Raw genomic sequence first — 20,097 nt, forward strand, 5'->3', positions numbered from 1 at the left:
GGGATAGAGCCCCATGTGGGGCTCCCCACTCAGTGGGGAGTCTGCTTCTCCCTCTCCCTCTGCACCCCCCAACTTGTGTGCTCTCTCTCCCAAATAAATAAAATCTTTAAAAAAAACAACCCCTATATTATGGAATATTTTAAATATGTTTAAAAGTAGACTAATATCCAGTTCATCTATGTGCTTACCACTTCCCTAGACATCTTACTCCCAATGAACCCAATTATTTTGGCATGAAATCTGGTATTACTATATATTAAAAAGTCTACTTTTAATTCCACCTCCTGTTGCATCAATTCATCCAAATATTTATTAAGCATTTATTATGTTCCAGGTATTGTATTAAGCACTGAGAATAAAGATCCTTAAAACTGAACATCCAAGTGAAGAGATGGAAAAACATTTATCATGCAAATGGAAATGAAAAGAAAGCTGGGGTAGTAATACTTCTATCAGACAAAAGAGACTTTAAAACAAAGATTATAACAAGAGAAAAAGACATTTCATAACCATAAAGGACATAACCCAAGAAAAAGATTGAACAATTACAAGTATTTACACACCCAACATACATCAAGCAACTATTAAACAGACATAAAGCAAGAAATTGAGAGTAATACAATAACAGTAGGGGACTTTAATACCCCACTTATACCACTGGATGGATCAGACACAAATTCAACAAGGAAACAGTGTCACTGAATGACACATTGGACCAGATGGATCTAACAGATACATTCAGAACACTCCATCCAAAAACAGTGAAATACACCTTCTTCTCAAATGTACATAGACATTCTGTAGAACAGATCACAAAACAATTCTCAACAAATTGAGAAAGATTTAAATCGAATCATGCATCTTTTCCAACCACACAGTTGTGAATCTAGAAATCAACCACAAAAAGAAATCTGGAAACGACAAAAACACATGGAGGTTAAATAACATGCTACTAAACAATGAATGGGTCAACCAAAAAATTGAAGAGGAAAGAAAAAAAATACATGGAGACAAATGAAAATGAAATTACAATGGTCCAAAATCTTTGGGATACAGCAAAAGCCGTTCTAAGAGGGAAGATTATAGCAATATAGGCCTATCTCAAGAAGAAAGATCTCAAATTAACAGCTTAACTTTACACCTAGGGAGCTAGAAAAGGAACAACAAACAAAGCCTAAAGCCAGCAGAAGGAAGGAAATAATATAGATTAGAGCAGAAATAAATGAAATAGAGACTAAAAAACCAATAGAACAGATCAATGAAACCAGGAGCTGGTTCTTTAAAAAGATGAATAAAACTGAAAAACCTTTAGCTTGATTCATTTAAGAGAAAGAAAGAGGACTCGATTTCAGAAATGGAGGGGAGAAATATCAAGTTACAACACAGAAATACAAAGGATTATAAGAGAGTATGTAAAATTATATGCTAACAAATTGACGACCTAAAAGAAATGGATAAATTCCTAAAACATATAACCTTGTAAAACTGAATCAGGAAGAAATAGAAAATCTGAACAAAATGATTACTAGCAATGAAACTGAATCAGTATTCGAAAATCTCCCAACAAACAAGTCCAGGACCAGATGACTTCCCAGGTGAATTCTACCAAACATTTAAAGAGGATTTAAAACTTACTCTTTTCAAACTATTCCAAAAAACAGAAGAGGAAGGAAAGCTTCCAAATTCATTCTGAGGCCAGCATTACCTTGATACCAAAACTGGATTAAGACATCATACACAAATAGAGTGCCCCGGTGGTTCAGCCAGTTAAACGTCTGCCTTCGGCTCAGGTCATGATCTCAGAGCCCTGGGACAGAGCCCTGTGACTGGTTCCCTGCTCAGCAGAGAGTCTGTTTCTCATTCTCCCTCTGCCGCCTCCCCCCTGTTCATGCTCTGTCTGTCTCTCAAATAAATAAATAAGATCTTTAAAAAAAAAAAAAAAGGCATCAAGCAAAAAAGAAAACGATAGGCCAATAAGTGACGAACATAGATGTAAAAAATCTCAACAAAATATTAGCAAACTAAATCCAACAGTACATTAAAAAAACAATTCACCACCATCAAGTGGGATTTATCCCCAGGATGCAAGAATGGTTCAATATTCACAAATCAATCAACATGACACATCACATCAACAAGAGAAAGGTTAAAAACCATATGATCATTTCAACAGATGCAGAAAAAGCATTTCACAAATTAAAATATCCATTCATGAAAAAAACCCTCAACAAAGCAGGTTTAGAGGGAACATAACTCAACGTAATAAAGGTCATTTATGAAAAGCCCACAGCTAACATCATCCCTAAGGGTGAAAAACTGAGAGCTTTACCTCTACGATCAAGAACAAGACAAAGATGTCCACTCTCACCGCTTTTATTGAACACAGTCCTAGTCACAGCAATCAGACAAGAAAAAGAACTAAAAGGCATTGAAATTGGTAAGGAAGAAGTAAAACTTTCCCTATTTACAGATGACATGATACTATATATAGAAAACCCTAAAGATTCCACCAAAAAACTACTAGAAGTGATAAATTAATTCAATCAAGTTGTAGGACACAAATTCAATATACAAAGATGTGTTGTATTTCTGTACATTAATAATGAATTAGCAGAAAGAAAATTTGAGAACAATTCCATTTAGGAATGTACCAAAAAGAATAATATGCATACAAATAAACTTAACCAAGGAAGTGAAAGACCTGTACTTTGAAAACTATAAGACACTGATGAAAGATACTGAAGAAGATACAAAGAAATGGAAAGATACTCCATGCTCATGCATTGGGAGAACCAATATTGTTAAAATGTCCATGCTATTCAAAGCAATCTACAGATTTAACACAATCCCTATCAAAATATCAACAGCATTTTTCCTAAAACTAGAACAAACAATACTAAAATTTATACACAACCAGAGAAGACCCCAAATAGCCAAAGCAATCTTAAGAAGAATAAAACTGGAGGTATCACGGGATGTCTGGATGCTCAGTCAGTCCAATGTCCAACCCGATCATGAGATTGAGCCCTGTGCTGGGCTTCATGCTCAGCACACAGTCAGCTTGAGAGTCTCTCCCTACCCCTCAGCCCTGTCCCACACTTGCACGCTCTGTTTCTCTCTAAAGTAAGTAAGTAAAAATCTTAAACAAAAACAAAATACGGAGGTATTACAATCCTACATCTCAAGGTTAATTACAAAGCTGTACTAATCAAAACAGTATAGTACTGGCACAAAAACAAACACATCAATCAATGGAACAGAATAGAAAGCCCAGAAATAAACCCATAATTATATGGTCAATTAATCCATGGCAAAGAAGGCAAGAATATATGAGAAAAAGACTGTCTCTTGAACAAATGCTACTGGGAAAACTGGACAGCTACATGAAAAAAAATGAAACTGGACCACTTTCTTATACCATATACAAAAATAAACTCAAAATGGAATAAAAACCTAAATGTGAGACCTGAAATCATAAAATTCCTAGAAGAAAACACGGGCAGTAATTTCTGACATCAACTGCAGTAACATTTGTCTAGGTATGTCTCCTAAGGCAAGGAAAACAAAAGCAAAATTAAACTACTGGAACTGCACCAAAATAAAATCCTTTTGCCCAGCAAAGGAAACCATCAAGAAAATAAAGAGACAATCTAATAATGGGAGAAAAATATATGAAAATGAGGTATCTGATAAGAGGTTAATATCCAAAATTATGAACACCTTAGACAACTCAACACCCAAAAAACAGATAATCTAATTAAAAATGGGCAGAAGATATGAACAGACATTTCTCCAAAGAAGACATCCAGATGGCCAAAGAGACACATAAAAAGATGCTCAACTTCATTAATCATCAGAGAAATGCCAGTCAAAACTACAATGAGATTATCATCACCTTACACCTATCAGTATGGTCAAAATCAAACACAAGAAACAAGTTTGGCAAGGACATGGAGAAAAAAGGAACTCTCATGGAACTGGTGGTAATGCAAGCTGTGGAAAATAGTATGGAGGTTCCTCAAAAAATTAACAAATTAAAAAAAATTAAAAACTAAAAATTATGATCCAGTAATTCTACTACTGGGTATTTGCCCAAGGGAAATGAAAACACTAAATGGAAAAGATATATGCACTGTGTTTACTGCAGCATTATTTACAATAGCCATGGTATGGAAGCAACCCAAGTATGCATCCAGACATGAATGAATAAGGAAGATGTGGTAGATATATACAAAGGAACATTACTCAGCCATAAAAAATACAAAATCTTGCCATTTGCTACAACATGGATGAATCTAGAGGGTATAGTGCTAAGTGAAATAAGTCAGAGAAAGCCAATTACCATGTAATTTCACTCATGTGTGGGATTTAAAAAACAAAATAAACTAACAAAGAAAAGAAGAGACAAAATAAACCAAACTCTTAAATACAGAGAACAAACTGGGGGTTGCCAGAAGGGAGGCAGATGGGTGGATGGCTGAAATTGGTGATGGGAATTAGAGCATAACTCATCATGATGAGCAATGAGTAATGTAGAGAATTGATGAATCCTTGTATTGTTATATCTGCAACTGAAAGAACGCTGTATATTAATTATAACTGAATTTAAAAAATCCTTTAAAAACAGAGTACTTTCTAGAAAGAAAGAAGCTGACATGAGTGAAAAACTTAACTGAAAGAAAAGGTCAAAAATTATGTAGTGACATGAGTTACAAGTTGAAGTATAATTAGGAGTTGGCCAGGTATTTGTAGGATGCAGGAATGCAGACACATTTAGGAGGAGAAAACATACGAGTAAAGGAATAGGCAATGAAAAATAGTCACTGGGCACATTTGGGAAAATAATGAAGATGAAAATGGAGACACATACAGCATCTAAGTCACGAAAGGTCTTACACATTTTGCTAAGGAATTTCAACTGTCTCTTATACATGATGTGTAAGTTAATTGAAAACTTTCATCTGGTAAATGACAACATCACTTTGGAAAGAGTATACTGAGGTACTCTAGAAGATAAATTAAAGGGAAAAAAGCAGAATCAAGATCAATAAAGCAGGTATTGCAATAGTTTACATAAGAAGCAATGAGAGCTTGATGACGGTAAAGAAAGACAGTAAAGAAAGAAACAGATCTGGAAATTAGAAAGCATGTCACCCACATAACCCATATATCCTCACATTCTATACCAATGCTGGGTTAGTACTGTTGTGTTAAAATTGTGTTTACATCTCAGTCACCTCCAAAAGTAAAGGAACAATATTCTCTATTTACCGTTTTATCCCCAGAGTGTAGCACAGTGCCTGACTCCCAATAAGTACTCAATAAACATCTGCTGAAAGAATGAATAAATGCATGCCATCTAGATGATTAGCTCACTTCAAATATATCACAACCGAGACAGAAAATGAAGCTTTATGAATCTCAAAGAGATAACCAAATGTCTAGCCTTTGCCTGGCTAGTCAAGTACCTTCCTCTCACTACTATGGAGCCCTAAAACTGAGCACTTGGATAAAAAGAAAGTATTTTCTAGACAAAAGCAGGCTATATCAGATACAGGGAGCTCAGAGAAGAAAAACAATTCATGGATTTGGTAGAAAGAGAAAAAGAAAGGATTTCCAGAGAAAAATTTTCAAGACAAAGGAAAAATCTAGGAAGATGATATGCAGACACACAAAAGGAATGACTATCTAGGAAACAGTTTCAAAATTCAGATTTCTAGGGGCGCCTGGGTGGCTCAGTCGTTAAGCATCTGCCTTCAGCTTGGGTCATGATCCCAGGGTCCTGGGATCGAGCCCCGCATCAGGCTCCCTGATCAGCAGGGAGCCTGCCTCTCCCTCTCCCACTTGCCCTGCTTCTGTTCCCTGTCTATCAAATAAAATCTTTAAAAACAAAACGAAACCCTAAAACACCCAAAAAACTCCAAAAATTCAAATTTCTAGCTGAAAAAAAGTAACAAAACACACTAAAAGAGATAATATATACAGTTACAGTGTTTACACTTTTGATTACCAAAATTTGATAACCATATTCAATAAATTTTAATTAGATTTTAATATGCACACATATTGTTACGGAAAACAATCAAAAAATAAAAACAAATAATGATTTGGCTCTCCTGTTTATTTCATGTATTCATTAAACTTTTTTTTTTTTTTTTTTTTGGTAAACTAAATGACAAATATGACCAATCTAGATTTGGCCTGTTGTTTATTTTTCTTTCTTTCTTTCTTTCTTTCTTTCTTTCTTTCTTTCTTTCTTTCTTTCTTTCTTTCTTTCTTTTTTTTTTTAGAGAAAGGGAGAGAACACATAGGAGGGAGAAGAAGAGAGAGAATCCCAGGCAGGCTCCACACCCAGAATGGAGCCCAACATGGGGCTCGATCTCATGACCCTGAGATCATGACCTGAGCTGAAATCAAGAGTCCAATGCTTAACCCACTGAGCTGCCCAAGTGCCCCTAGACTTGGCCCCTTTTTAAGTTTTTAAAAAAATACAACACACATACTATACACACACATTTTCTAAAATGAAATTTACTTCTTGCATTTATATCTAAAACATACACAGCAGAACTGTGGGAGATGAAATTTAACATCCTCACATGTCAAATTCCTTACCTGATAAGCACTTCTATTAGAGACCATGCTCCTTTCATACAAGTTGGGCATTGAAACAGCTCTAAGTAATATCGTGACATGGCTGGGGACTTCCAAGGAGGATGTAGGTGAAGAAGAGCTGACAATATATGAAAGTATCGGCCAGAAAATGTATCTATGTTATCCTGTTATTTAAAAATAAACAAATTAAACACTATAGCTAAAAGTATACTTTGATCAGTTACTTCAGTCTAAAACTGTAATAACTCTGACCTTTCTTACCAAATATATGTGTTTGGACAAAGGAGATCAAATAGAAGTTATCATATTTAGCTAGTAAAATACTACAACTGAGAAAGGCACATTCTAAATATGTATCTATACATTAAGTAATCCCAGCTATTGAGACTTACATGAAATGTCCATTTTACTTTTCATGATTATAGTGAGATTAAGAGTTCCCAAATGTGACCTGAAAGGAATTAAAGGTATGAAGCTTTTCATGTAATATGCTTAGTTATCACCAACATTACTCTGACATAGCTTACACCTGTTATTTCTTCAAATTGGCACTGTGATGAAGAACGTAATTAGAAAGCTACCTTTGAAAAGCCGTTCTCACTAGCTTTCAGTTTAGGAATATGTTTATTGTTTGTGTATACTGTGAATAAAAATGATTATTATCACTGTACAAATGGCTTTCTAGATCATTGTTATCAGATTTTTATGTTAGATACTTTACTGCCACAGAAAAATCGGATAAATTTTTCCCAAGAGAAAATTATCTTGGAGATGCTAACAAAATAAATTAAATCACGCAGAGTAGTACCTAGAAAATAGTTTAAAAATGGAAACGGGCACCTCAGGCTTGACCTCACTGGGGCCGATCAAAGAGAGCTGATGCCCAGTCCCATAATCCTTATGGGGGGAGATCCACGCTCCCACCTGGACAAACACAGGAAAACAAGCCTTCACAAAAGTGCTAGCTCTGAGCTCCCTGATGGGATTATTCAGAATGAACTCCTAACAGAGATAGTACTCGTTTCCCCTCTGCATCTTCTTCTGCATCAACCGTCCTGAAGATGCACCCCCCTCCTCCAGAGTAGTACTAGAATATACTCCTCCCACCCCAAATCAGTCTCTGAGGGACTGCAGAATGACTCCGTTTCCTTGGTGCATTCATAAAACAGTTCACCCAGTGAAGTCAAGGAAGATTTCTGACAATGCTGCTCTGCTTTTTCTGACATCCTGCACCAGGTAATGGTGTTTTTTAAGTCTTATGACATTATCAGCATAATTTCACCTCCTGAATTTGGATGAATTCTGGGACATAACCAAGATCAGGCTGTAGATGTCTAAGACTGAAGGCCATGGACAATACCCTGGTGAATTCACCAAGGCAAATAACCCCTGTGAGACAATCCTATAGCACCCAATCAATACTTTGCTTTTGTGACACCCAGTCCCTACTGTGTAACTTCAAATTCCTATAAATCCATTAAGGTCCCATTTTGTCTCTCATTGCTGGGTTAGTTGCATTATGACTACTATCTAATAAACTGTGAATTTTTAATAAATGTTCTATAGTAACTCCAAATACAAAATATACCCCCCCACAAAAAGTAAAAATAAAAAAAAAAAGAAAGAAGAAATTGTAATAAGCAGGTACTGCATTTCCTATTAAAATGAGGAGAAAAATACTGAAAAGAGAAATTAACTGTAAATATATAAAAAAGGAGAATGTTCATATTTTAACATTCTCCTAAAGACTATAAACTCTTAAGACTACTTTTACCTGTAAAATGTTCTCTAGTAGAGCATGAAGAAGGCATACAGGGGGGATATAGTGTGCTTGTAAAGAGGAAAGTTCTTCAATTGCTTCTTTAAAAAACTGTCCTTCTATGAGACTTTCAATTAAATTTAATACACCTCTGGGAAATTCAGCATTTTTAACCTAAAAAAAAAAAAAAAAGATTCTATGACTCAAAGAAGAAAAAAATTCTGGGAGCAAATCTTGAATTAGTAAGGAGACTTCAAATTTTCTCATCTGTAAAATGAAGGTAATTCTGTCCTCAAGACTCCATAGGATTGTTATGTGGTTCACAAAAAGATTATTTATATGAATGTGGTTTTTAACTATAAGGTACTACAAAAATACACATTATTAATTGATTTATTACTCTCTGTTGTCTTAAATAGTAAGGGGAAATACTACCACTAAAAGAAAATTTGAATAGGCATTTGCAAAGCATGGCTGATAATGAGGAGACCTCAGGCAGAGCTACAACTACACATAGTTCTTTAGGGGCAAAATTATTTTTTGGTTTTCTTTTAAAAGTATAAGCAAACTATACCCATTAAGATACACTGAATATATTAAGATGTCATCAAGCACAGTATTTGCTATAGTGTCACAGAATCACTCAAAGGATGCACATTAATATAAACTCTAAGAGTTCCATGAAATACATTCCCCTTGGGCAAAATATTTTTAACGGCAAAAATAACTACATTGAACTAGCAGAGAATTAAAATACTCTGAAAGAATACATAAAATAAATTTTAAAGGAATGAATAATGATACAAAGGAAATAATATACTTTAAAAAATATTATCCTGAAAATTTAATCTAGAAGTAGTAATTATGAAAGCTATGAAATGTGGTAACAGTGGTACATAACTCATCCATGATGAGTACAAGCTAAGTTTTTAATTCTTGTTATCAGTTTGTATTACCATATACAATTTTTTTGGAGCTTTGACAGAATATTATTTTTCTTTTTCATTTCTGGTTAGAGAAAACACATTCCAAATTTGATAGGAGGCTTTGTTATGCAAACAACACATTCCTTTATATCAAAGTAACTAAAAACATCAAAACACAAGCTTATGTATTTGACTCCATCACCACCCTACTCCAAGCCCCTTACCTCAATATTGTATACTGGTTGTTTATCTATTCTAATGCAGCTGTATCTGATAGCCTACAAAATAGCAACCATATTACCAAAATTAAGCATGTTTTTAGGTAGAAAAATACATTTCAGTGTACAAAAAATAAAACCTTGGGCAAACTTACACAACAGACTCAGGAGCACATTAATAGCCATAACTGATCTGATACTGATACACATTTACTCAGACTATTATCTTCCATTATTTTAAAGTAATAGCACACTCTTGAGTGTGAACATTCTCTGTTTTCTCTTTCTAAACTAACTTAAAAAATAAAGTCATATTCACTTTGAAGAACTGAAGACGTCTACTGCCCTTAGTATTTTAATAATTAGAAATATAAATGAGGAGAATATTTTGTTTAAAAGTCCAAAGAAAAAATGTGGTCATGTTTTCTATATAATAACATGCAGAATCTTCCTCTATTGTTTAAAAATACCTATAATTGTGTATTTGTTTAAAAGATTATACTGGAAAAATATTTGTAACCAACATAAAAAGAGATAATATTCTGATTATATAAACAGTTCTAGATACAATGATATAAAATAACCTAATGGAAAACTGAAAAAGAATATAAGTAAGCAGGTAACAAAGAAATAACACAAATGGCAAGTGAAGGTATAAAATATACTCAAACTTACTACTGTCAAAAGAAATACAAATTAAAACAATGATAAAGCTCTGGCTTCCACTTAGGAGGTAGAATCGAACACCCATAACCCTCGGGGAAGGGAATAGGAAAACAAAATCTTTACCCCTGGAGAAGGGAAAGAAAAGATCAGGGTCCCAGATCATTAGCAATCCCCTACCACTGGGGGCAGGGCAAGATCACTGAGAAAATCCTTCCCCCAAAACTCTAAAGGGCTGCCTAAGACTGAGGCTGACCCGGAACACCAGAAAAGGGCCGCATTGTCAAGTATCAGGCTAGCAAGCATTTTACTTTATCATTTTATTTTATTATTATTATTTTTTTTTTTTAGAGAGGAAGACAGAGAAAGAAAGTGAGAGGGAGGGAGAGAGGGGCAAGGGGCAGAAGGAGAGGGAGAGAGGGAGAGAGAAAATCTTAAGCAGGCTCCATGGAGCCTGACACCAGGCTCGATTTCACAACCCCGAGATCAAAGTCCGAGCGGAAATCAATAGTCAGATGCTTAACCAACCGAGCCGCCCAGATGCCCCAAGCTAGGGAGCATTTTAGCATGAAGCTACAGCAGTCTATAAACACCCAATTCACCTGTAGTTTCACTGAGCTATAAACGGCAGAGAATTCGGCTTATTAAATGTACAAAAACATTACTGTTCATAACAAATTAATAAACAGAAAATTTTAAGACACATTAACGTAATAATGAGTTATTACTATTGTTATATTTTGGTTCTACTAGAGAAGGATACGAAACTACAGAAAATTTTAGTATGCCAAGTTCTACCTGAGCTCTATATATGTGCTTCCTTAACTCATTTTTTATTTCAGCAATATCCACATCTGTTCTGACATCCTTGGTTTTTGATTCTTTGGCATGATCAGCAAAAACAGAATTCTTCATTTCTTTCTGCATACATGTAAAAGTACTTTAGACAGCGTACTAAAGACAATATCACCACAAACATTAAGTATCATAAGTAACAGAATACAAGAAGAACACATTCATGAAGGATTAACTAACCTCAACAAAGATCCTTACAATCATATTTTATAAAAATTACACAATGAAATAAAAAGTTTAAAAAAAGCAAACATTTTAATTTGGAAAGTTTTACCTAGGGTAATATTCCTTCTAACCTGTTCCCAATCTTTCCTGGAATCTTTCCCCCAATCCCTTTGTTGCCATGGTCACACATAACATGATTCATTATTTATTTACCCTTATCATTTTTCTGAAGATCCTTCTGAATATATGCATATATTCAGTTTAGATAAAATCAAGTTATACTCTAGAATAATGAACTCAAGAAGGATCCCATTCAAAAGACAAGCTATCTTATTAAAAATGATCTATATTATACCAGAGACAAGCAAGACAAAAACTAAAATAGATCAGACTGTATTACCCAAACTACATACACATGTAGTCTTAACGTATTTTTATTTTATTTTACGAATTTTAGCCTCTTTTTTTCAGAACCTGTGTTTCTTTTTTGTTTTTGTGACATTCAGGCAAACAATAATATATTTGAATATCCTGATTATTAATTCAAATTTCCTTGTGCATGCATGTAAAAAAAATACTGTCCTTATAAACCAAAGTTAATTACAACATTAGTTATGAATATCACACCAGATCAACTGAAGACCATTTTTTTCATAAGACGTGCAGGTTATGTTTGACACAGCAAGCAATTATAAAAGTAAGATTATATGTCTAGACTATATTATGGAAGCCAAAGAAAATTAACTGTTTAGCTTAGCTTACAAAGTTTTACCTGATCTCTATATATGTGCTTTCTTGAGGTACTTTTAATTTTGCTATGTTCAATGTCTTTCCTGGAATCTCTTTCATTTTCTTTTTTGCGTTTTTTCCTCAAAGTATAACTCCTTTGAATATCTTCATCCTTTTTCTTAACTTCCTTCTACAAGTATTTAGATCACAATTAAATCTCAACATGAATGATACACGTTACAAAATCCAAATAAACTCAAGAGTATGACTTATAACACAAGTATACACCGTTAAAAAAATAGTTTTATAGAAGAGGAAATCTCATCCATTGTTAAAGTGGGTATACATTAGTAAAACATTTTGTAAAACCGTTGGGCATTACCTGTTACAGTTAAATATGCACAGCCTTATTATGACCCAGCAAAGCCACCCCAAGGAATATATCCTAAGCTAGAGAAACTCTTGAACATGTGCACCAAGAGTCGTGTAAGAAAATGTTCACACTGTTCATGCCACATCTGTTCATAACTGCAAAAACCAAGCAAGCAAACACAAACCAAGAAAATGAAACCCAAATTTACTTATATCAGTAAATAAAATGGTTAAAGATATAGCTGGGAATCAATTGATCAATTAAGCATTATATATAGCACTAAAAAAAAAAACAAGTCATAAGATTTTCAATACCATCAACTATAAAAAGTTCATTAACGGGCAAAACTGAACAATATATTGCTAGAGAGGAGTACATAACTGGCAAAACTATAATGAAAAACAAGAAAACAACACAAATACAAAGACAGAGGTCACTCATGGAAAGAGAAACAAAAAGATACTGTTTAGAAATGACACACAGTAGGATCTTAAAAAAACTTGTAATGCTCTATTTCTTAACCAAGCTGGAGCATACGTAGCACTCTTCCGTCTTCTTTTTAAAATCGTACACAGATGCCTTATAAACATTTTTGTACATGTAATTCACAAGAAACAATTTTATGAATATCTTTACATTTGCTGGATTAGAAAAGAGTTGTAAAATATAAATTATTTTTCATTTGGAAGGTCTTACCTGACTTCCACATGTGTGCCTTCTTAAAACATCTCTCATTTTAACAAATTTCAAATCTCTACTGGAATCTCTGACTTTTTCTTTTTTGTGATGTTCAGTCAAAAGAGAACTAACATTAACATCTTCATCATGATTTTGCATTTCTTTCTACATGTATGTAAGAATACTTCAGTTAGACTGTGGATGAAACACAGCCTTAACACAACCAATGCGAATCACAACAGAAAAACCCACTCAGGAAGGCAGGTTTTCTAAAACGTACATACAAGATTAACTATAGTAAAGAGTCCTGAAAATTGTATTACATCTTAGTTACATTAAAATGAAGCAGAGAAATGTAGATTTTTAGTTCAGAAAGGTTTATATTGAGTTCACATATACATTTCATGTAGGTACTTTTATTAATACTTTTTCTTGGAATCTCTGCTTCCCCCCCCCCCATTTGTCTTACGATTAGTCACAAACAGAATTTGCTTATCTTCATTATTTTTCCAAAGATTTTTTTAAGAAAAGATTTTTAAAGATTTTTATTCATTTACTTGAGAGCGAAGGAGAGAGAGAGAGAAAGAACACAGACGGAAAGAGAAGCAGACTCCCCGCTGAGCAGAGAGCCCAATGCGAGGCTTGATCCCAGGATCCCAAGATCATGACCTGAGCCAAAGGCAGACGCTCAACCAACTGAGCCACCTAGGTGCTCTTATTTTTCCAAATCTTTCTAAAAATAATTTTAGACTGTAGACCAAATAGAATCTCGCCATTATTAGGCATACCAGATAAAAAATCTCAAAAAATCTTTTTACAGAACATATAGTTATAATAAAAAACAGAATAAGGAGTATTAAAACCATATTGTTTATTCATTATACAAAGTTATATATGCATTATAAATACATTCATTATATTAGTTACAGGCATACAATATAGTGATTCAACAATTCTATACATTACTACTCAATGCTCATAATGGTTAAGTGTGCTTTTAGTCTCCGTCGCCTATCTCATCCATTCTCCCCTCACCTTCCCTCTGGTGACCATCAGTTCTCTATATTTAGGAGTCTGTTTTTTTGTACAAAGAAACTTATTTCTAAAAATAGAAATTTCTACCTGAATTTTATATAGTGTTATACTATATAAATTGATATATTTTCATAATTTCTGTATCTTTCATGTAATCTCCATTTGATTCTTTTTTCCACGTTAAAAAAAACTAAGTTTATTTTAGTAACTCCCATCATTTTATATTCTTTTCTGAAAGTTAACATTTTTATACTGTGGCTTATGATGCATTTTTCTCAGATAGATTAGCTCAAAAAGCCTCTTATTAAGACCATGTATATGTAGTTAATCATAGAAAGCAGCAGTCTTATAAGTCACATAAATATCAACAGTACTTTAGAAAAGCCAGAAAAGAATTGCATTAATATTTTAATCTGTTGTAAAGTTTTATCTAATCTCTCATATATAATTTAAGGCACTGGTGAGTTCAAGAAGTTCCAGTTCTTTAAGTTTTCTTTGTACAATTTTTGACAATTGCAGTAAAAGCAGAATTTTTAATTTCTTTCTACTCACGGTTAAAAATATTTTAGTTTAGGGGCACCTGGCTGGCTCAATCAGTTGAATGTCCAACTCTTGGGCATGACTCTTGGTTTTGGCTCAGGTCGGCTCACGTCATGATCTCAGGGTCACTGTGCGCTGTGCGGGGAATCTGCCAATTTCCCTCTCCCTCTCCCTCTGCCCCTCCCCACCTCACGTGCCCTCTTTCTCTCTCAAATAAGTAAATAAATAAATCTTCAAAAAAATTTTAGTTTAGCCTAAGTAATAACAACTATGGGCCAATGATTTGGTAAATCAACTGAAGAGTCTGTTCTATAAAACACAGTATGAAATTCACCATAATTAAACATTAGCTATTCTAGGGTAAAAGTAATAATGCCTTTTTTTGGTTACTGCTATTTGAAAAGTTTTACATGAGAGCCACATATATGCTTTCTTAATCCACTTTTCATTGCTCCAAGTTCAAAGTCCTTCCTGTTTGTTCTCCTTATTAAATCAAAATAGAATTCATTTGTATCATTAAAAAAATTTTGTTCAATATGCAGCAAAATACTAGACTTCAGATCATGAATCACGAATATACATATTGCTGACAGAGAAGAACCCTTTATAAGAAGTACAGTTATATTAAACATTCAGGGGAATTTTAAGTAATTCTCATGTGTTGAAAACATACTACATATCAGGAACTGTGTGTTTCCATATGCATCTATGCATTATTTCAATAAGAGTCTCAAAAACAGAGACACAGGGCAATATCTTGAATAAGCTCAAATCACAGACAATAAAACACAGAGCTGGGTTCAAATACTAGCTCTGATTTCAAAATTCATGTAATTTCTACCATATATTGCCTCTCAAACAATTATGTAAGAACCAGAAATGTACATTTTTTTGGCCCATGAAGTTTTACCTGGGTTCTACACATGGTCTCTTTTAAGGCACCTTTCATTTCAAGAAATCTCGTATCTTTCCAGAAATCTTTGTTTTTTTCCTGATTGCTATGTTTATTCCAAACAGAATGGCTCTGGGAATCTTCGTCATTCTGAATTTCTTTCTGCATGTATATATAAATGGTTCAGGCAATCAATTAAGTATAATTTCAACAACATGTACTTCTTATGTTATCCAACTTTATCTAACTGCAAAAGAAGGTAAAATCTCTTCCTCTAAATCAAAAGGTATTAAACAGTAGTAAATTCTTTCAATGAAAATAATTCAAAACAAGGGTCCTGAATAATAAAGTGATTTCTGTGTATCTTCAAAAAATGTAATGCTTTGTTGATCTTTTCATGAATAATCCTGAACAGAAATATTTTATCTAGTTCCTGTCCAAGTTAAAGGTACAATATAGATAAAAAAAAGTTTCAGATTATAGATTATTTCTGATTATTTCTCAGCTTTTTACTGATAAGACTTCTCATCTGCAAGTCTACTACCTGCATACAAAAAAAGGCTTAATAGAAGAATTCACAGCTCTTATTTTACTTGAATAGCAATGAACAATTATTTTCACCTATCTCAAATATTTCAATTTTTCTTGCCAAGAAATCCAAACTGAATTCACCAACCACCTACCAATGATGTTAAAGACAGCTGCATATATGCCCACACAGAGAATTCTAAAAGAGATGGGAGCAAAAATGAGTTCATGACATATACCACAATGTACTTAAGGCACTACCTTTACAAAGACATAAGAGAATCACTGTCTTCCTAGGAACAGCTATGATATGAGCTGAAATGTGTAAGGCCTCTGGTGCCATCTTGGGTTCCCTTTCACTTGTACTGGGATTCCTATGGAGATATGAGTGTCTTTTAGCAGGCTGCAATCCTCCAATCAAAGAACAATTCCTGACTGTACCTGATTGACTTTTTTCAGTTATTCAAGAAATAAAACCAAAAACTAAGAAAAAGGAAGATTTTTCTTTCTTCCTATTCCAGGCATCAAAGAAATAATTATCTGAACGTACGAACAATAATTTCTGTTAAGGACAACTTGAAGTGGGGTAAAAGTGAGTTTCTGGCTTTAAATTTCTGCCCACACACAATACACACTAAATGTAATTAATAGTTTCCATGTTCTGTTTTCACCACTAAATAGTAAACACTTTGAAGTCTGACATGTGGTCTTACTCATTTTGCCTAGTACACAACACAGTGCCTGGTACAACAAAAGTCTTCAATAAATATCTATAAACCTGAACTAAATAGATTCTTAATTCTGTTACTCAGGAGCTTTCCAAAAAAAGTATAAGCAGGTTAAACAAAACTTTTTTTAAACAATTGCTTGTTAACTCCATCATTTTATATGGCAACTCTCAGAGGATACTTCAGAATCCATCTAATGAGAAATGTGATAAGCTGTATGCCAAAGTGGTAGAAGAAAAGAAAGACATTACAATGAAGTTAACTGTTTTCCTCTCAGAAGTAAGCACAAAATGCCTTCCTTTTTGGAATAAATAGTTATGGACTTCCAGCTGCCTAATCCAGAATTTATATAACAACATATTCTAAAACAAATGTAAGTTATAGAGTATCTGCTACTCTTACTTGATATACTATTGCTACCCTCCAATATATTTCAGCAACTGAATCTGAAGGCTGTCAAATTACTGCAGTAAAATAAGACTATGGATAGAGCATATCATATTTTACATTTTATTCATTTCTTTCCATAGAAAAAAAGAAAATTCAGATACTTTTACTAACCTAGTTAAAAATGGCTTTCATTCTATTAACAGTTAAGCTGTTCAGGTACATAGATCAGATAGGATGCTTTTGGCTGTAAATAATAGAAAACCAACTCAAAGTAATGTAAATGAAATGGACGTGTTATAACTTCACAGCACGGTAATGTGGTCCAGTGCTAAGACAGGTTTCAGGGTTTGCTAATCGAGCAACTCAAGTATCTCTGCAAGGATCTACATTGTGTCTCTACATTTTGGTATCTACAGAGTTGGTTTCATCTCAAGGATACTTCCCCCTCATGGTCAAAAATTGGCTGCTAGTAATGATTTAGATTACATTCTTCCATGTTTACATCTAGCAGGAGCCAGGCTGCCAGTGGCTATCTCTTCAGAAGGATGAAGAAACTTCCCAGAATTTCCTACATACTACTTTTCATGTCCCATGGATCAGAACTGGTTCACATGCCCATTCCAAGACCAATCATTGTCAAAAGCAACAAGATCATCTATAGTCCAAACAGATCCATTCCTTGAAATAAGGTCAAATTCCCAATCTACATTGCTGCTACTCAGTAGGGAGAGGTTATTATAGAATGACGTATTACATCTACTCTTGGAAAACTCAAAGATACTTCATAAGTTCTCTATTAATTTAACATAAAATGAGAACTCATGTGCCAGGCTTTATGAAAGAAGATTCAGATAGAACTATGGAAAAGAGAGGTATCATCTTGATGACATGGTCCTTTTGGTTTAGATGGGGAAAACAGATATTAACCAAGTCATTGGCTAGCTGATTCCTTGAAGAGGCATCATTATAACTGCAATTTGAATGCTGAACAGAAGGCAGGCAGGCACAGAGAGTGAGTTTCTCTCCTTTTCAGGGAGAAAAAGTAGCTTTTGAGGAGACACTGAGGTAGGAAGTAGCTTAGCCTGTTTAAGAAACTGGGAGAAGGCAGTTTTGTTATACTACAGTTGAGCACAGAAAAAATTGAGCAGGATACACCTGAAAGGCAGGACTGAGAAGAATTCTGTGGGGGAGCTTTTAAGCCATGTTAGAAGTTTAGGACTTTATCCTAAAGGCAATGGGAAGCCATTGGAGGGTTTAAGTAGGACAGTGACAAGATCAGAATTGTTTTACACAGAGCATTTTGGCTGTTCTTTCTGAATGCAGTAGAATGGACTAGAGCAGAAAAAGGTAAGAGTAATCAGTACACTACCAAGAGTTAAAAGGTAGAGTAATTAAGAGTCTATTCTAGGAGGGGAGGGGAAAGAGGATGAACTCAGTATGATGTTAATATAGGAAGCAGCACTGTGATTTGACTGGTATTTAAGACAATAAAATCAACAGGACTTGGTGATTGACAAGGAAGGTTTCAAGGGTGATACCCAGGTCTCTAACATAAATTATTAGATAAAAGGTTATAGTATCGATTGAGATGGAAACTATTAAGGAACCAGTTATTCCTAGAAGATCAAGGTGTATTTTTCAGACATACTGAGGTTTCTCTACTTTGAGCTGACTCTTCTTAAAAATTTCTTCTAGGACTGCTCCCATTCAAACAACTTAAGAAGTGGTCTCTGCACTAAGTGGGAAGAGGGAGGTAAAGGAACAGGGCAGGAAAGTATTTCTAAATCCTTATAAATAGCGTCCTCTTTTTTTTTTCCCCATGGGAAAAATACCCACAAATTCTTAAATGATACCATATGATACGATGGTCCACTGCTATTTTATTTATACTCTGACATTAAAATGCTAAAATTAGTTTGTGGTAAATATCATTAAAGCACAGAAAACTAAAATAGAGACCCAAAATAAGACAAATTTTAAACTCAACAAGCAAGTTTTTTCCATGTTTATCAGAAATATTCTCAAATATTTAAATAATTGAGAGCAATTGCCTTTAAAAATATGTCACTTTAATTATAGCCGACCCTTGAACAACGTGGGGATTGGGGCACCAACACCCTCCGGAGTCCAAAATCTACACATAACTTTTAGTCCCCCGCAAAACTTAATAGCTTACTGTTGCCCAGAAATCTTACCAATAGAATAGTTGATTAACATATATTTCATATATGGATTACATACTCTATTCTTATAATAAGGTAAGCTAGAAAAAAGAAAATGTTATTAAGAAAATCATGAAGAGAATACATTTATAGTACTGTACTGAATTATAAAAAAAAATGTTTATAAGTGGATCCATGTAATTCCAGGGTCAACTATACTTATCACTGTATTTTTAAACTTCAGAACATATTTTAATTTTTTTCAGAATATATTTTAATTTTTTTCAGAACATATTTAAATTTTTAATGTATTTCACAATATCAATATTTTATAAAATGAACACTGAAAAATGTTTTTTATTTATTTTACTTACCTCTAAAAGAAAATCCCCTAGATACTGAATTGGATAAAATGGAGCCTTAAAATGGTCTTTTTCTTGCTCAGCCTTGATTCTTGCATTACTAGCAATCACATGAGTTATTCCACTAGGTGAACTTTTTGGTAAAATAACATTTGCTTTTCCAGCCTCCAGAACTCTAAATAAAAATGTAAATAGTACAAAAAGTATTTTTTTAAAGCATATTCAGCAAATTATAAAAATCAGTTACTTCCTAGGAGTAGAACTTTCTGAAAGAATGAAGTTCCCGAGTTATTTGAGTGCCATGGAGAATAACTACTTAAATTATAACTTGCTCAGAGATGTTGAAGAAATCACGCTCTTCTTTCTACTTACCCATTTCTTGATACGGAAAGACTTTTAAGAATCAAGAATATTGAATTTATTCCCTAAGGAAAAGTCACCTCCATAAGCCAAAAGAATAATGAAAGAAGTTTAGGGAA

General features: G+C 33.9%; 1 protein-coding gene across 5 annotated transcripts in view; it reads right to left on the reverse strand.

Moving 5' to 3' along the window:
• SLF1 (SMC5/6 complex localization factor 1) overlaps nucleotides 1-20,097 on the reverse strand; it is a 79,018-nt gene that overhangs the window by 34,256 nt on the left and 24,665 nt on the right. For 4 of the 5 annotated variants that reach the window (XM_045796277.2, XM_045796276.2, XM_045796279.2 and 1 more), the window contains 8 exons: nucleotides 19,631-19,793; nucleotides 15,467-15,610; nucleotides 13,000-13,146; nucleotides 11,974-12,120; nucleotides 10,980-11,102; nucleotides 9,525-9,578; nucleotides 8,390-8,548; nucleotides 6,616-6,779 (listed from right to left, as the gene is read on the reverse strand). In XM_045796277.2, coding sequence (XP_045652233.1) covers nucleotides 6,616-6,779; nucleotides 8,390-8,548; nucleotides 9,525-9,578; nucleotides 10,980-11,102; nucleotides 11,974-12,120; nucleotides 13,000-13,146; nucleotides 15,467-15,610; nucleotides 19,631-19,793 — 1,101 coding nt within the window. The remainder of the gene's footprint in view (nucleotides 1-6,615; nucleotides 6,780-8,389; nucleotides 8,549-9,524; nucleotides 9,579-10,979; nucleotides 11,103-11,973; nucleotides 12,121-12,999; nucleotides 13,147-15,466; nucleotides 15,611-19,630; nucleotides 19,794-20,097) is intronic. The other variant, XM_045796278.2, reaches the window with a different exon arrangement.

This window comes from Ursus americanus, chromosome 5 (genome assembly GCF_024610735.1).
Source record: "Ursus americanus isolate L20-20 chromosome 5, mUrsAme1.1.p, whole genome shotgun sequence".
NCBI classification, from domain to species: domain Eukaryota; kingdom Metazoa; phylum Chordata; class Mammalia; order Carnivora; family Ursidae; genus Ursus; species Ursus americanus.